The 18565-nt window shown below is 37.6% G+C and overlaps 1 protein-coding gene across 1 annotated transcript in view; it reads right to left on the bottom strand.

Annotated features, from left to right (window-relative positions):
• The window catches only part of FCHSD2 (FCH and double SH3 domains 2), a 301858-nt gene that overhangs the window by 48698 nt on the left and 234595 nt on the right, over window positions 1-18565 (bottom strand). Inside the window, exon 11 of the mRNA XM_065882104.1 lies at window positions 3399-3515. Coding sequence (XP_065738176.1) covers window positions 3399-3515 — 117 coding nt within the window. The remainder of the gene's footprint in view (window positions 1-3398; window positions 3516-18565) is intronic.

Raw genomic sequence — 18565 nt, 5'->3', positions numbered from 1 at the left:
GTGTAAATGGAACTGTTTTCTTAATTTCCTTTTCTTTCTTTTTTATGTTTTTGTTTTTAAATTTATCTTACTGAAATATAGTTGATTTACAATGTTGTGTTAATCTCCTTTTCTAATTATTCATTGTATAATATATATTATATGGTGTAGAAATGCAACTGACTTCTGTGAGTTAATTTTGTTTCCTGCAACTTTGCTGAGTTTATTAGTTCTAACAGGTGTGTGTGTGTGTGTGTGTGTGTGACTGTGTGTATGTGTGTGAAATCTTTAGGATTTTCTACATATAAGATCATGTTATGACTTCCCTGGTGGTCCAGTGGTTAAGACTCCATACACCCAATGCAGGGGGCCCAGGTTCGATCTCTGGTTGGGGAACTAAGATCCCACATACTGCAACTAAGCCCACATGCCGCAACTAGAAAACCCCATGCGCCACAACTAGAGAAGAGTGCATGCTGCAGTGAAGACCCAGAGCAGCCTAAATAAATAAATAAATGATCCTGTCATTGGTGAACAGAGATAATTTTACTTCTTCCTTTCCAATTTGGATGTCTTTTGTTTCTTTTTCTTGCCTAATTGCTGTGGCTATAACTTCTAGTGCCATACTGAATAGAAGTAGTGAAAGGGGGCATCCTTATCTTATTCCTGATCTTAGAGGAAAAGCTTTCAGTCTCTCACCATTGAGTATTACTGTTTTTTAACAAACTGAATATACGCTTCTTTGTGTTTTACCTACCTCGGGTTTGTTGAACTCCTTGGATTTGTGGGTTTACAGTTTTTATTAAGTTTGGACAATTTTCAGCTACAATCTTTTTCAAATATTTTTCACTTTCATTTTATTGCTTAAACTATACCTTACTAGATTAAAGCCCATCAGAGATCACACTATAAAGAACTAGAAAAGTCATTGAAATCTGTCTGTCTCTACCTCCTAGAAGAAAGACTCAACATGCCTCGATAACAGAGAGGGGAAACACATTTATTTTTAACATCTGAACATTTACTTTCAAATAGAGTCAGACATTCTAATGGAAAAAATCTCTCTGTGTGCTTCATATTTTGAAGTATAAAGCTGCAGTAATTAATCTCATCACTGTTTATTAGATGTGTGGTAGACAGATAACTTGTCTTTCTAGTTCACAAATTTTTTGATTGAGATAAACTGTATTAGAGGAACTGTACCCAAAAGCCTTATCTGTCCTTGAATCTGATTTAGATGACAAGATTCTAGATTTCAAGCTGGAGTCTGATGCTGAGCTTTGGGGTATTTTGGGTGAAGAGGAGAGTTATATTTTGCATGCAAGAGGCATGTGAACTGTTATGGCCAGAAGTTAGGCTGTGGCAGATTGTGTTTTTCAAAAAAATAGCTACTACAATATTTCCCATTCCACATGTTCTTCTAGAACCTTGCAATTTCCCCACCAAGAAATACTGATATTTTATGACCTCTCTTCTTCAATCTGGACAGGGCTTTGTGACTGCCTCAATTAATAAAAACATGACACAAATTAAAATCTTGTTACTTCTGAGGCTAGATCAGAAAAGATGGTATAGCTCCTACTTGGCTCACTCTTGGGGCTCACACCTTTGCAGCCCTGTGCTACCAGCTACCATGTAAGAAGTACAGCTAATCTGAAGCCACTATGTTGGAGAAGCTGTATGGAGAGACCACAAAGAGACAGAGATGCACGAGGTGCTCTAATTATTCCAGTTCCCAGCTATTCAAGTCTTCCTGGTCCAAACACCAGATATTTCAGTGGGGAAGCCTGTGAGATAACTCTAGCACCAGCCACTATCTGATTGTAATTACATGACAGACCCCCACCCCCACCTCCTAAATGAGAACTGCCAAGCTGAGCCCATCCAATCCCCAGAGTAGTAAGAAACAATTTAAAAGATTCTCTTTTTGTGGCATTAAATTTGAGGTGGCTTGTTATGCAGCATTAGATAAGTGGAACACTGAATTCGAGATGCCTGAGAAAAGATGTGACAGTGAAAAGAAGATGTCAAAGCAGGCTAGAGGATATATGTATACACAGAAGAAAGGCCCATTGTTGGAGATGGTAATTTATTATTTGTTGGTAGGCAGTAGTAAAGATTGCCTATAATGAGAATAAAGAATAAGAAAAGAAGATAGCCTAGTATGTAAGCGTAAGGAATTTAAAATGTAAATGTAAGATGAAGAAAGAAGAACCTTTAAAAGAATCTAGGAATGTTAGAGAGGAAAAGGAAAACCATGACAGTGTTTAAGTCATGGATGACTACAGAAGAGAATATTTCAAGACAAAGGGAACTGTCAATTGTGATACAACTGCCAACGGGTTGAGTAAGATAAATTAAAGTGGCCATTTTGGATTTAGTAACAGACATCATTGGTAATTTTGGCATGTCCAGTCTCTATGAATTGGTGCAGGGAAAGGGGAAGAAGGGAAAGCTCAAATGTAATGAGCTAAAAAATAAGCAGGAGGTTAGGAAATACAGATACTAAACACATATAATTCTCTTAAGAAGCTGGATATGAAGGTAAAGAAAAAGAAAAATAAAGTTATAAATAAATGGGAAATAGAAAAAAATTTACTATATCTAAAATAATTTCTTTGTACTTAAAGTTTCGTCTTTTTTAAAGATTTATTTATTATTTAGTTATTTATTTTATTTACTTTTGGCTGCGTTGGGTCTTAGTTGTGGCACGTGGGATCTTCGTTGAGGCATGCAGGATCTTTCATTGTGGCGTGCAGGCTTCTCTCTAGTTGTGGCGTGTGGGTTTTCTCTTCTCTAGTTGTGGTGCACAGGCTCCAGGGCACAAGGGCTCAAGGGCTCTGTAGTTGTGACGTGCAGGTAACAGAGCACATGGGCTCTGTACCTTGTGGCATGCAGGCTTTCTAGTTGAGGCACGCAAGCTCGGTAGTTGTGGTGCATGGACTTAGCTGCCCGGTGGAATGTGGGATCTTAGTTCCATGACCAGAGATTGAACCCGTGTCCCCTGCATTGTTAAGGAGGATTCCTTACCACTGGACCACCAGGGAAGTCCCTAAAGTGTAGTCTTGAAGATACATTTTCATGGAATCTACAACGGCATCTTCAGAAAGTCTGTCTTGGAGATGAAAAGCCTAATTCAACATATGCACATCTCTTTCACTGCCCAAAAGATTATAATACACAATCACTAGTCTTCCTTAAGCAATTCTATGGCAAACAGATAAATTACTGTGTTGCTGCTAGAGGGCTTAAGGAATTTTCAAGTTTAGAAGATAGCTGAGAATATACTTCTGAGTGCTGAGAAATTATAGAAAAAACATCTATCAGGTATTTTCCACATCAATAAAATTCAACTCCTTAAACTGGTTTGACATTTGGCTTAATGCTAGACGTAACCTAAGATTCTCTATCACACTTACCCGTTGTTGGTGAACAATATTTTTGTGCTCCCGTGCCACACGTGTGGCCCATTTCCGAGCCTCTTTGTTTAAACTGTGCTCCTCTGTGGTCCCAGTTTCTGATTCTAACTGTCGACTCTACAACACAAGAGAAAACAGAGAGAAAAGTATTGTTATCCTTATTGAAATCACTACCATTTTGTAGGTAGACCAGAGGGCCTTCACTTTACCAGCACTCAAAACAGGAGGCATGCTCTACTACTGTGGGAAGCAATGTCTCATGTCACAGAAGATTAGCAGGAGACAAAGAGGACGGTATGAAAACCGTAAATGATCACAGATTTTTGTCTTACACTGCTGAACATTAAAGCTTCATCTCTAACTGTAGCATGATCCATTTTGGGTATAAAGCAAGCTAGCTAAGCTAAGCAAAGAAGAAAAAGTATTTATGCCAACCTACTATGACACTAAAACACTTGCACAGACAAAATGGAAACAACTCAACAGTTTCAATGGGATTAAAGAATCATTGCATAGAAGTGAAAAGAGAAAAATAAAACAATACAATAACAGCGACACAACCTATCCATCCTCAAAAATATTGGGTTTAATTTAGTTATACTTACCACCAAACCTCAAGCTAGCTTTTGTCGTTCTTCTGGGCTTTAGTGTCATCTCAGAGATAGGAGTGCTACATCAAATGATTACTAAGGGTTTCTTCTTGCCCTAAAATGCTATAACCATATTTCACAAAGAACAAACTGAAAAATCTAACTAAACAAGAGTAATAGTTAACCACTATTATGCAAGGTACTGTGGAAAGTGCTTCACATAACTTTTATAACAATCTTATGAGATGGGTCACACAGCCATTTTATAGAAAAGGAAATCAAGGCTCAGAGATGTTAAATAAAATTTCCAGTGTGCGCCAGATATTCAATTGTTACAACTTCCGATTCCAGAATTAGAGCTCTTAACCACTAAACTATTTTAACTTTCTCTAAACTCTTAAGAACCCATGAAAAAAATCTTTAGTAAAATAACTAGGAAAGAAAATAATTTTTTAAAATATGAATTATCCAAAGATGATTTTAATACAAAAAGCAAAATTTTAGAGTGGAAAGATCTTTAAAAACTGACTTTTGTGGGACTTCCCTGGTGGTCCAGTGGTTAAGAATCCATCTTCCAATGCAGGGGATGCGGGTTCAATCCCTGGTCGGGGAACTAGGATCCCACATGCTGCAGAGCAACTAAGCCTGTGCGCTGCAAGGAAAGATCCCGCGTGCCCTGCATGCGCAACGCAGCCAAAAGTAAATAAATATTAAAAAAGAAAGAAAAAAACCCCAAACTGACTTTTGCAAGGTCACATATAGCTCAAAATTGGTAAGCAGAATTTGATAAACTGGATTAAAAATTTAATATTTTTGTTGGGGGGACTGTAGGCAAGGTTGAAAAACTTTTACTCTATGCAGACATTTCAGCTAAAGCTAGATTATATAATGATGAATGAATTGAAACATATTCAAATCTAACCAACTTTACATTTACATTTTATACCAATTCATTCTTTGGGCTATTAGGGAACCAGCTCTCTATTATATTTATTTTGAAAAAGGATCTAGGCATTTACATTATCTGTCCTCAGAAGCCAGGGTTTAAAAAGTTAAACCCTGGATGAAGATGCAAATGTAATCTATAGGATGTATGGTAGAAAGGTATACTCTGAAGAGCCCAGGTACAGGTTTTTAAGCCAGATAAACACAGTTTTAATCCTCTCTATGCCATTTATTAGCTTCATGATCATGGGCTGTTAGTTAATCTGTGTCTTAGTTACAGCCAAAAATTGGTGAAAATGCCACCTATCTCATAGGGGTTATTTAGGGCAAAACGAGGTCATATTTTAAACATTCTCTTATGGTATATACATAAGCATCCAATAGATGGTAACTGCTAATGCTAAAGACCCAACAGAAAATTACTTGAAACAAAAAATTTTGTCATTACTGTTAATAAAAAAGTCCAAATAATTCCCAGGTTCTTGATAGCCCAAATAATGAAGCAAAAACAAGACGGAAGATATAATGAAAGGATCTCAAAGAGAATGAACTTATAGAGCACAGAGAAAGGAGGCAACTGATAGAGATATTTAATTTTTATTACTGAGGTACATTTTAGGAACTGGTAAATGGGTCTAAAAATGTGTGTTGGCTGCATGGTCAACATGCCCATACAAATCTGTACCTTTTTACTGAGTATTATCTGTACTTAAAAGCTGGAGAAAAAAAGATAGGGCTTTTTTCTCATTCCCTATGGGTTTACTATTACTCAGGAGTGCCCAATGATCAGAACAGATCACAATTACCACTGACTGGGAGATGTGACTTTGGGACCCTCTGGGCAGGGAATAATAACACATAACTAAAATTCAAGTAAACTGATCTTTTTCATGAATTCTGAAATCAAGCCATGGAAAAACATGGCTACCTATAATACAGTTCTAGACAAATGAGAATTCCATACAAGGCAAACACAGCCCAGGGTACTAAACAATACATAGAGAAATGTTCTAATGCCACTCCGGAGATCAAAGATGAATATAAATCTGAATCTAGTAAAGATCATTACCTTTTAAAATGGTGGTATCAGTAGTGGTTGATTCCAGCAAAGGAATGCTAGTGACTGCTTCTTTTTAAAATGCTGGCTAATTTAATCATTGGTTCATACTTTTAACACTTTTCCTTTACCTCTTAAAAGTATAGTTAAAATACATAAAGGAATAGTAACATATAGGCTATTAAGCACAATAATTTAAAGAACATTGTTATTTTCCTGAAGCAGAACATGAGACTTTTACAATTAAATATCAAACAGCACTGTAGCCTAGCTCTGGAAAAGTGCACTTATTTAATTTGATTATTTTAAAAGAGGCATATATTATAACATAACAATTCTCAGAGTAACAGTAGAACAAAAATAATTCAAATAAATTACAAACTGAAGAGAAATGCTATAAAAGGAATTTCCTATCGACTTTTAAATGTAGATTAGGTAGTTTTTTATTAGTCTGTCAGTTTGGGTTATTTGATAAGTTAGGTCAACTAAATGTGATTCTTGAAAATTTGGAAACATCACATTTCAAAAATCATACAAACTTTAATAAAAAATTTCAGAAGCAGATAGGTCTTTTCCTGGAAAATAAATGTCAGTCCAAAACACAGGCCTATGCTTTTGGGTACTGTTACCTCTGGTTGGAATAACTCCCCTATATTTTTTTGTCCACAGACAAATTCCTAGTTATTCGTCAAATCTCAGTTCAAGTCCTTGTTCTCTGTGAAATCTTCCCTGACTTTCCCAGATAGACTCAGTGGCTCCTTCACTTTAGACATATCTCCATTATATTAATTTATTAATTTGTTAGACATCTACTGAGTGGCTACTGTCAGGCCAACATCAAATTATACTGTGACTGCTGCATGTATGTTTCCTATTTGTCTTTAGGCAATCTGAGGCCTCGAAAGGATACATTTCCTGGCATCTAGCACCATGCCTAATAGTACACAGAATGCCCTCAGTAAAGGCTGGTAAACATATAACCTAAAGTGAGGGGCAGGCCACCAGATTATTAGAATGGTGCCTTCAGAGGGACAAGAGAATAAACATACTGAATTAGAATCAGCTTCTAATGGATGAAGGAAAGTATTTTATGTAGGGAAGAACAGAATGAACACAGGAGAAAGGGGACTAATTTATTGAGTACCATGCATTTTAATACAGGTTCTCAAAGCTCACTTGAGGATTGAGATCCCTCTCCCACTTGTAAAATAAAAGGTCTCCTTCTTCATGTTTAAATTCTCACTACAAAATCCACTCAAAATGGATGACTAAAGAAGGAATTTTTTTTGAATCTCCCAATTAAGGAATTTTTATACATTTTATTTTAGGAAATTTATTTGTTCTTTAAAAAGCAGCCATTAGGGCTTCCCTGGTGGCGCAGTGATTCAGAATCTTCCTGCCAATGCAGGGGACATGGGTTCGAGCCCTGGTCTGGGAAGATCCCACATGCTGAGGAGCAACTGGGCCCATGAGCCACAATTCCTGAGCCTGTGCTCCACAACAGAGGCTGCGATAGTGAGAGGCCTGCGCACCGTGATGAAGAGTGGCCCCCGCTTGCCACAACTAGAGAAAGCCCACGCACAGAAATGAAGACTCAACACAGCCATAAATAAATTAAAAAAAAAAAAAAAGCAGCCATTTGGGAGTCACTGGGCCTGCGCACTCTGTGGAGGGAAAGCCCACAGCTTCCACCAGGTGAACTGGGAAGCAGACTCCTGAGTTCACAGCTGGCCTGTGGTTTTTGCATCTCATCAAGGAGCTGCTCCTCGTATAGCCGTGTGGATGAAAGGCTCTTGGTGCTCCAGCCAGGCGTCAGGGCTCTGCCTCTGAGGTGGGAGAGCCAAGTTCAGGACACTGGTCCACAAGAGACCTCCCAGCTCCACGTAATATCAAACGGCGAAAATCTCCCAGAGATCTCCGTCTCAACGCCAAGGCCCAGCTCCACTCAATGACCAGCAAGCTACAGTGCTGGACACCCTACGTCAAACAACTAGCAAGACAGGAACACAGCCCCATCAGGGAGGCTACCTAAAATAATAAGGCCACAGACACCCCAAAACACACCACCAGATGTGGACCTGCCCACCAGAAAGACAAGATCCAGCCTCATCCACCAGAACACAGGCACTAGTCCCCTCCACCAGGAAGCCTACACAACCCACTGAACCAACCTTAGCCACTGGGGACAGACACCAAAAACAACGGAAACTACGAACTTGCATCCTGCGAAAAGGAGACCCCAGAAACAGTAAGATAAGCAAAATGAGAAGACAGAGAAACACACAGCAGATGAAGGAGCAAGGTAAACACCCACCAGACCAAACAATGAAGAGGGAATAGGCGGTCTACCTGAAAAAGAATTCAGAATAATGATAGTAAAGAGGATCCAAAATCTTGGAAATAGAATAGAAAATATACAAGAAACATTTAACAAGGACCTAGAAGAACTAAAGAGCAAACAAACAGTGATGAACAACACAATAAATGAAATTAAAATTCTCTAGAAGGGATCAATAGCAGAATAACTGAGGCAGAAGAACGGATAAGTGACCTGAAAGATAAAATAGTGGAAATAACTACTGCAGAGCAGAATAAAGAAAAAAGAATGAAAAGAATTGAGGACAGTCTCAGAAACCTCTGGGACAACATTAAACCACCAACATTTGAATTATAGGCATCCCAGAAGAAGAAGAGAAAAAGAAAGGGACTGAGAAAATATTTGAAGAGATTATAGTTGAAAACTTCCCTAATATGGGAAAGGAAGTAGTTAATCAAGTCCAGGAAGCACAGAGAGTCCCATACAGGATAAATCCAAGGAGAAACACGCCAAGACACATATTAATCACACTATCAAAAATTACATAAAAAGAAAAAATATTAAAAGCAGCAAGGGAAAAACAACAAATAACACACAAGGGAATCCCCATAAGGTTAACAGCTGATCTTTCAGCAGAAACTCTGCAAGCCAGAAGGGACTGGCAGGACATATTGAAAGTGATGAAGGAGAAAAACCTACAATCAAGATTACTCTACCCAGCAAGGATCTCATTCAGATTTGACAGAAAAATTAAAACCTTTACAGACAAGCAAAAGCAAGAGAATTCAGCACCACCAAACCAGCTTTACAACAAATGCTAAAGGAACCTCTCTAGGCAGGAAACACAAAAGAAGGAAAAGACCTACAATAACAAACACAAAACAATTAAGAAAATGGTAATAGGAACATACATATCGATAACTACCTTAAATGTAAATGGATTAAATGCTCCAACCAAAAGAAACAGACTGGCTGAATGGATACAAAAACAAGACCTGTATATATGCTGTCTACAAGAGTCCCACTTCAGACCTAGGGACACATACACACTGAAAGTGAGAAGATGGAAAAATATATTCCATGCAAATGGAAATCAAAAGAAAGCTGGAGTAGCAATTCTCATATCAGACAAAATACACTTTAAAACAAAGACTATTACAAGAGACAAGGACATTACATAATGATCAAGGGATCAATCCAAGAAGAAGATATAACAATTGTAAATATTTATGCACCCAACATAGGAGCACCTCAATACATAAGGCAAATACTAACAGCCATAAAAGGGGAAATCGACAGTAACACATAGTAGGGGACTTTAACACCCCACTTTCACCAATGGACAGATCATCCAAAATTAAAATAAATAACGAAACACAAGCTTTAAATGATACATTAAACAAGATGGACTTAATTGATATTTATAGGACATTCCATCCAAAAACAACACAATATCCATCCTTCTCAAGTGCTCATGGAACATTCTCCAGGATAGATCATATCTTGGGTCACAAATCAAGTCTTGGTAAATTTAAGAAAACTGAAATCGTATCAAGTATCTTTTCTGACTGCAACGCTATGAGACTAGATAACAATTATAGGAAAAAAGTCTGTAAAAAATACAAACACGTGGAGGCTAAACAATACACTACTTAATAACCAAGAGATCACTGAAGAAATCAAAGAGGAAATCAAAAAATACCTAGAAACAAATGACAATGAAAACACGACAACCCAAAACCTATGGGATGCAGCAAAGCAGTTCTAAGAGGGAAGTTTATAGCAATACAATCCTACCTTAAGAAACAAGAAACATCTCAAATAAACAACCTCACCTTACACCTAAAACAATTAGAGAAACAAGAACAAAAAAACCTCAAGGTTAGCAGAAGGAAAGAAATCATAAAGATCAGATCAGAAATAAATGAAAAATAAATGAAGGAAACGATAGCAAAGATCAATAAAACTAAAAGCTGGTTCTTTGAGAAGATAAACAAAATTGATAAACCATTAGCCACAGTTATCAAGAAATAAAGGGAGAAGACTGAAATCAATAGAATTAGAAATGAAAAACGAGAAGTACCAACTGACACTGCAGAAATACAAAGGATCATGAGAGATTACTACAAGCAACTATATGCCAATAAAATGGACAACCTGGAAGAAATGAACAAATTCTTAGAAATGCACAACCTTCCAAGACTGAACTGGGAAGAAATAGAAAATATGAGCAGACCAATCACAAGCACTGAAATTGAAACTGTGATTAAAAATCTTCCAACAAACAGGGCTTCCCTGGTGGCGCAGTGGTTGAGAGTCCGCCTGCTGATGCAGGGGACACAGGTTCATGCCCTGGTCCGGGAAGATCCCACATGCTGCGGAGCGGCTGGGCCTGTGAGCCATGGCTGCTGAGCCTGCGCGTCCAGAACCTGTGCTCAGCAACGGGAGAGGCCACAGCAGTGAGAGGCTCATGTACCGCAAAACAAAACAAAACAAAAAAAACTTCTAACAAACAAAAAGTCCAGGGCCAGATAGCTTCACAGGCGAATTCTATCAAACATTTACAGAAGAGCTAACAGCTACCCTTCTCAAACTCTTCCAAAATACAGCAGAGGGAGGAACACTCCCAAACTCATTCTATGAGGCCATCATCACCCTAATACCAAAACCAGACAAAGATGTCACAAAGAAAGAAAACTACAGGCCAATATCACTGATGAACATAGATGCAAAAATCCTCATCAAACTACTAGCAAACAGAATCCAACAGCACATTAAAAGGATCATACACTATGATCAAGTGGAGTTTATCCCAGGAATGCAAGGATTCTTCAATATATGCAAATCAATGTGATACACCATATTAACAAATTGAAGGAGAAAAACCATATGATCATCTCAAAAGATGCAGAGAAAGCTTCTGACAAAATTCAACACCCATTTATGATAAAAACCCTCCAGAAACTAGGCATAGAGGGAACTTTCCTCAACACAATAAAGGCCATATATGACAAACCCACAGCCAACATTGTCCTCAATGGTGAAAAACTGAAACCATCTCCTCTAAGATCAGGAAGAAGACAAGGTTGCCACTCTCACCACTATTATTCAACATAGTTTTGAAAGTTTTAGCCACAGCAATCACAGAAGAAAAAGAAATAAAAGGAATACAAATCAGAAGAGAAGAAGTAAAGCTGTCACTGTTTGCAGATGACATGATACTATACATAGACAATCCTAAAGATGCTACCAGAAAACTACTAGAGCTAATCAATGAATTTGGTAAAGTAGCAGGATACAAAATTAATGCACAGAAATCTCTGGCATTCCTATACACTAATGATGAAAAATCTGAAAGTGAAATCAAGAAAACACTCCCATTTACCACTGCAACAAAAAGAATAAAATATCTAGGAATACACCTACTTAAGGAGACAAAAGACCTGTATGCAGAAACTTATAACACACTGATGAAAGAAATTAAAGATGATACAAATAGATGGAGAGATATACCATGTTCCTGGATTGGAAGAATCAACATTGTGAAAATGACTATATTACCCAAAGCAATGTACAGATTCAATGCAATCCCTATCAAACTACCACTGGCATTTTTCACAGAACTAGAACAAAAAATTCCACAATTCATATGGAAACACAAAAGACCCCGAATAGCCAAAGCAATCTTGAGAAAGAAAAATGGAGATGGAGGAATCAGGCTCCCAGACTTTGGACTATACTACAAAGCTATAGTAATCAAGACAGTATGGTACTGGCACAAAAACAGAAATATACATCAATGGAACAGGATAGAAAGCCCAGAGATAAACCCACACACATATGGTCACCTTATCTTTGATAAAGGTGGCAAGAATATACAGTGGAGAAGAGACAGCCTCTTCAATAAGTGGTGCTGGGAAAACTGGACAGCTACATGTAAAAGAATGAAATTAGAACACTCCCTAACACCATACACAAAAATAAACTCAAAATGGATTAAAGACCTAAATTTAAGGCCAGACACTATCAAACTCTTAGAGGAAAACACAGGCAGAACACTCTATGACAGAAATCACAGCAAGATCCTTTTTGACCCACCTCCTAGAGAAATGGAAATAAAACACAAAAATAAACAAATGGGACCTAATGAAACTTCAAAGCTTTTGCAGAGCAAAGTAAACCATAAACAATATGAAAAGACAACCCTCAGAATGGGAGAAAATATTTGCAAATGAAGCAATTGACAAAGGATTAATCTCCAAAATTTACAAGCAGCTCATGCAGCTCAATATCAAAAAAAAAAAAAACCCAATCCAAAAATGGGCAGAAGACCTAAATACACATCTCTTCAAAGAAGATATACAGATTGCCAACAAACACATGAAAGAATGCTTAACATCATTAATCATTAGAGAAATGCAAATCAAAACTACAATGAGATATCATCTCACACCAGTCAGAATGGCCATCATCAAAAAATCTAGAAACTATAAATGCTGGAGAGGGTGTGGAGAAAAGGGAACCGTCTTACACTGTTGGTGGGAATGTAAATTGATACAGCCACTGTGGAGAACAGTATGGAGGTTCCTTATAAAACTAAAAATAGAACTATCATGACCCAGCAATCCCACTACTGGGCATATACCCTGAGAAAACCATAATTCAAAAAGAGTCATGTACCACAATGTTCACTGCAGCTCTATTTACAATAGCCCAGAGATGGAAACAACCTAAATGTCCATCATCGGATGAATGGATAAAGAAGATGTGGCACATATATACAATGGAATATTACTCAGCCATAAAAAGAAACGAAATTGAGCTATTTGTAATGAGGTTTATAGACATAGAGTCTGTCATACAGAGTGAAGTAAGTCAGAAAGAGAGAGACAAATACCGTATGCTAACACATATATATGGAATTTAAGGAAAAAAAAGTCATGAAAAACCTAGGGGTGAAACAGGAATTAAAGACACAGACTTACTAGAGAATGGACTTGAGGATATGGGGAGGGGGAAGGGTGAGCTGTGACAAAGCGAGAGAGAGGCATGGACATATATACACTACCAAACGTAAGGTAGATAGCTAGTGGAAAGCAGCCGCATAGCACAGGGAGATCAGCTCGGTGCTTTGTGACTGCCTGGAGGGGTGAGATAGGGAGGGTGGGAGGGAGGGAGATGCAAGAGGGAAGAGATATGGGAACATATGTATATATACAACTGATTCATTTTGTTGTGAAGCTGAAACTAACATACCATTGTAAAGCAATTATACTCCAATAAAGATGTTAAAATGAAAAAAAAAAAGACATTGCTAAAATACAAATTTCTTTTCAATGAAATTTTGTCTAGGCTTTTACTTAAATGTTAAGACATCTTTTGATTTAGGGACTTCCCTGGTGGTCCAGTGGTTAGGACTCCACACTTCCACTGCAGGGGGCATGTGTTCCACCCCTAGTCAGGCGGGCAGAGAGCTAAGATGCCGAATGCCGTATGATGCAGCCAAAAACAAAAGAAAAGAAGAGACATCTTTTGATTTAATTTTGTTTTTAGAAAAACAAAAGCCAAACTCTTTCAAGAGTTTAGGAAGGCTTTCAGAGCCTAGCAATGTTGTTTTTAAAAATTACAAATCTTTTTAGAAAGTAATATTAAAATACAGTCTTCAAAATTTACAGTTATTAAATAACTTTAAAGAACTACACTACAGAGTGTTTTTATTTTTTTTTGGCTGTGCAGCTTGCGAGATCTTAATTCCTTGACCAGGGACTGAACCCAGGCCCTTGGCAGTGGAAGTGAGGAGTCCTAACCACTGGACCATCAGGGAATTCCCGCTCATTCCAACATATTCTTGATATATTAGTCTTTAAGTCATCTTAACTGTTTTGTCCTTAGAGAAAGATATGATTTCAGTTCATTTTAAGGTTAGCATAAGGGTATAGAAGGTTCAGACATATATCTGAGCCTGCACGCAGAAGGACAAAGTGAGTAGGGATAGAAAAGCTGATTTTCACACAAGAAACATAGTCATTATTTTTCAAGTCTGTAACCAAAATATAACCATTTGAAAGAGAGGAAAAGAGATGGTCATGTATGATGAATGAAAACCACTAACAGAGTAAAATACTAGCATTCCGATCCATTTTCAAGAAAGATAATGTTAGGGTTGTCATGCTAATATCGTACGCCAGGAACAATCTTATTAACCCTCATTCAAGGGATCTGCACTACTTGTTGACTGGTAGATAAGAGATGTATTGTGTTAAATATTTGATCCAACTTATTCTTTATGAAATTTAATACTACACTGTTAATTATTTTAAGAAAGTTAATTATTATTTGTTCTCAGAAGGACCTCTTCAAGTAAAAAGCATCTGGATCTTCGTAGGCTATTATATTCTTAGCAGTCATGTTTATACAAGTTCACAGTCCTGTAATTTTGAAATCCAAAACGCTCTGAAAATCATTAAGTTTTTTTTCCTTTTCTTTTTGGTAAGTTTGGAGCTAAAATTTGAATTGAACTAAAGAGAGGTTATTTATAGTTTTTATTTATTTCATTTGATGTGAATATTCAAATGTTTTATTGCAAAGATGCTGTGTTTGATCACTGAGTACTTCCATACACCCTGCTCAGGGTGTTACACAGTATATGACAGATGGATTACCTTTCTAAAACCTGAAAGATTCCAAATTTTGAGACACACTGACTGAAAGCTTTTGATAGGAGATTGTGGATCTTTTATTTTTATTTTTTTTGCCACACTGCACAGTATGTGGAACTTTCCCAACCAGGGATCGAACCCTGTGCCCCTTGCAGTGAAAGTGCAGAGTCTCTACCACTGGACCACCAGGGAAGTCCGAGACTGTGGATCTTTAAGTCACATATTTTGTGGAGAGAAGTGTAGCAGTGTTCCTCATGAGACATAATTTAACTTATTCTGATTTAACTATGCTTGAATAGCAGCACTTTCACTTAGAAGAGAAGTGGCAACTCATCCAGATAACTGGGTTGAGTGTGCCTTGTCTCTCAGGGGAGTAAACTAGAAGACAATTAATGCTGCTTGAGCTTTTGAACATTTCTGGAAAACCTTGGACAACTGAGGAAGAGGATATACAATTACAGTAAGGCTGGGCTGAGGAACTAATGAGAAATCTGAAAAAGGAATACTCTTCTCTTGTCTTGGCTTAGAATATCAAAGGTAAATCTGAAAGGAGAATATGTCCCTGACATGAAAACAAAAGACTACAAAAAAAACCTTGTGTCTGGTACTCTCTAGACGTATGTAGAGGCATGACTGGATGGAACAACCTCAGGAGGAGTATACCTTTAGTTTGGTAGCTCTAACAGAGACTTTGCTTTAAGAGCTAAAATCACAAGGTATATTAAAAAAAAAAAACTGAACTTCCAGGCTCCTTGCATGTCAGTATGTTACCAAGGCATCTATGGAAAGCTCTGGATTCCTCTCAATGGCTAGAAAAGGCACCAGACTGGGAGAAAGATCTATTATATAGATGGTAAGTTTTCTGTGAAAAGTAAGTCCTTTTTGAAAGGCTCTAGAACTTAGGACAGACCCCTTGGAACACCTGACTGTAGGTACTGCTGATTCTAGAAAGTGACACGTCTATAATCAGGGTTTTCATTTTTGGATACTGTTGCCAGTATATGTACAAGATGATGGTACCTATTTACCCATAAGGAGGATTTTTCATAAATTCTCTATCACAATGCTTTCATGATGATGAGCCAATGCTATATGCAATATAAGATTCCCATCAACAGAAAGAGCCACTTGTAACAATGAGAATTTTCAGGTAAATTCTCTGCATGATATATTGACTCCATATAGTCTTTTATAGACAAGGGCATTTTTGCTAAATACTTATTTTTAAATAGATGCATAAAATGCCCCACGTAAGTGAAACGTTAATGTGCAAAATCCTAATTGCAGCAAGTGGTCGTCTTAATATAACTGTTAATCTATAGAAGGCAGAATTAAATATCAGAACTAGCAGTTCAAATAACAGGAAAAGATCATATGTTGGAAATTTAATGTCAGCTCTTTTCTTTTATCATTATATGTGAAGTTCTTATTATTTGCAGTTCAGAGAAGGTAAAGAGGAAAAGGTCTTCTCATCCCCACCAGGAAGTTTGAGGGAAACGTTTCCTTAAGTTTTTCCTGCTTGTATAGGTCATACTTATCTAAGTTTTGTGGACGTGCATGTTTCTCGTATTATTTCCCATCCCAGGTTGACCTTGTCCTTTTTCACAGGATGTGAGGAAATGCTCCCTAAGGGTACACATCACTAGTTCTGGTAATGGAAGGGAGACACATTGAGATGTATACAGGGCAGAGAGATGCTGAGCAAGGCAAGTCATGTTCTTATAAGAAGAATAAGAATGGACACTAAACGTTAGCTATTGGCTACTCTTTATTCCACACAGATTGCCTTTTAGCCTTAAAAACTGCTGAGATGTTGGTGAGTTATGCCTTGTAGAATAAAACAGGAGAGCAGAAATCCCAAGGGACTTAAGTGATAGACTCAGTAAGGGAGTTGAGAACTGGGGGCCATGACTGCAATATTTTATAATCTTGGTAATGTCTTCTATATTTGATATTTTAGCATTTCTTATAGTAATTAGTGGCACAACCTAAAAAAATGAAATATGCCTGTCTTGTGGATAGAAAAAAAAAAAGGCTGTCAACATTTATTTTCTATCTACTATGTGCAAGGCACTGAGTCAAGTTTAATTTTCAAACTCAATAGAGTCATTTCATACAAGGAAGCTGAATCAGAGAGGTTAAATATATATAAATATGTAAATAAAAATAAACACATAACTTTTTTTTTATTCCATATATATGTGTTAGCATATGTTATTTGTTTTTCTCTTTCTGACTTACTTCACTCTGTGTGACAGACTCTAGGTCCATCCACCTCACTATAAATAACTCAATTTCGTTTCCTTTTATGGCTGAGTAATATTCCATTGTACATATGTACCACATCTTCTTTATCCATTCATCTGTCGATGGACACTTAGGTTGCTTCCATGTCCTGGCTATTGTAAATAGTGCTGCAATGAACATTGTGGTACATTTCTCTGTTTGAATTATGGTTTTCTCAGGGTGTATGCCCAGTAGTGGGATTGCTGGGTCATATGGTAGTTCTATTTTTAGTTTTTTAAGGAACCTCCATACTGTTCTCCATAGAGGCTATATCAATTCACATTCCCACCAACTGTGCAAGAGGGTTCCCTCTTCTCCACACCCGCTCCAGCATTTATTGTTTGTAGATTTTTTGATGATGGCCATTCTATCTGGTGTGAGGTGATACCTCACTGTAGTTTTGATTTGCATTTCTCTAATGATTAATGATGTTGAGCATTCTTTCATGTGTTTATGAAGAACCTAGGGGCAGGACGGGAATAAAGATGCAGACCTACTAGAGAATGGACTTGAGGACTCCGGGAGGGGGAAGGGTCAGCTGGGATGAAGTGAGAGAGTGGCATGGACTTATATATACTACCAAATGTAAAACAGACAGCTAGTGGGAAGCAGCCGCGTAGCACAGGGAGATCAGCTAGGTGCTTTGTGACCACCTAGAGGGGTGGGATAGGGAGGGTGGGAGGGAGGGAGATGCAAGAGGGGAGAGATATGGGGATATACACATATATATAGCTGATTCACTTTGTTATAAAGCAGAAACTAACACACCATTGTTAAGCAATTATACTCCAATAAAGATGTAAATAAATAAATAAACACAGCTAGCACACAGCACAGCCCATGATTTCTCATTGTACAACACCTGTATGAATCTCTAATACAAGTATGACCCATGTGACAGCTGAATGACTCTTCAACATAGAGAGCCTGATAAATGTAAATTCTCTCATTGAGACTTCCCTGGTGGTCCAGTGGTTAAGACCCTACGCTCCCAATGCAGGGGGCCTGGGTTCCATCCCTGGTCAGGGAACTAGATCCCGCATGCAGCAACTAAGAGCCCTCATGCCACAACTAAAAAAGATCCCACATGCCACAACAAAGATCCCACATGTGGCAACAAAGACCCAAAGCAGCCAAAAAATAATAATAAAATATTAAAAATTATTAAAAAAAATTTTAGGCTACATTCCATATCCTTCTCAGAACAATCTTGTATTAAAAACTTTCAGTTCAGTGAAGAAAGGTGAACTTTACTATTTCTGGAAAGATTTTTGACTTTCTGGTATCATCTGATACCAGAAGATATAAAGAAG

The sequence above is a fragment of the Phocoena phocoena genome, chromosome 8 (genome assembly GCF_963924675.1).
Source record: "Phocoena phocoena chromosome 8, mPhoPho1.1, whole genome shotgun sequence".
NCBI classification, from domain to species: domain Eukaryota; kingdom Metazoa; phylum Chordata; class Mammalia; order Artiodactyla; family Phocoenidae; genus Phocoena; species Phocoena phocoena.
Note: the sequence above shows the minus strand (reverse complement) of the source record. Positions and strands in the feature narration are given on the sequence as shown.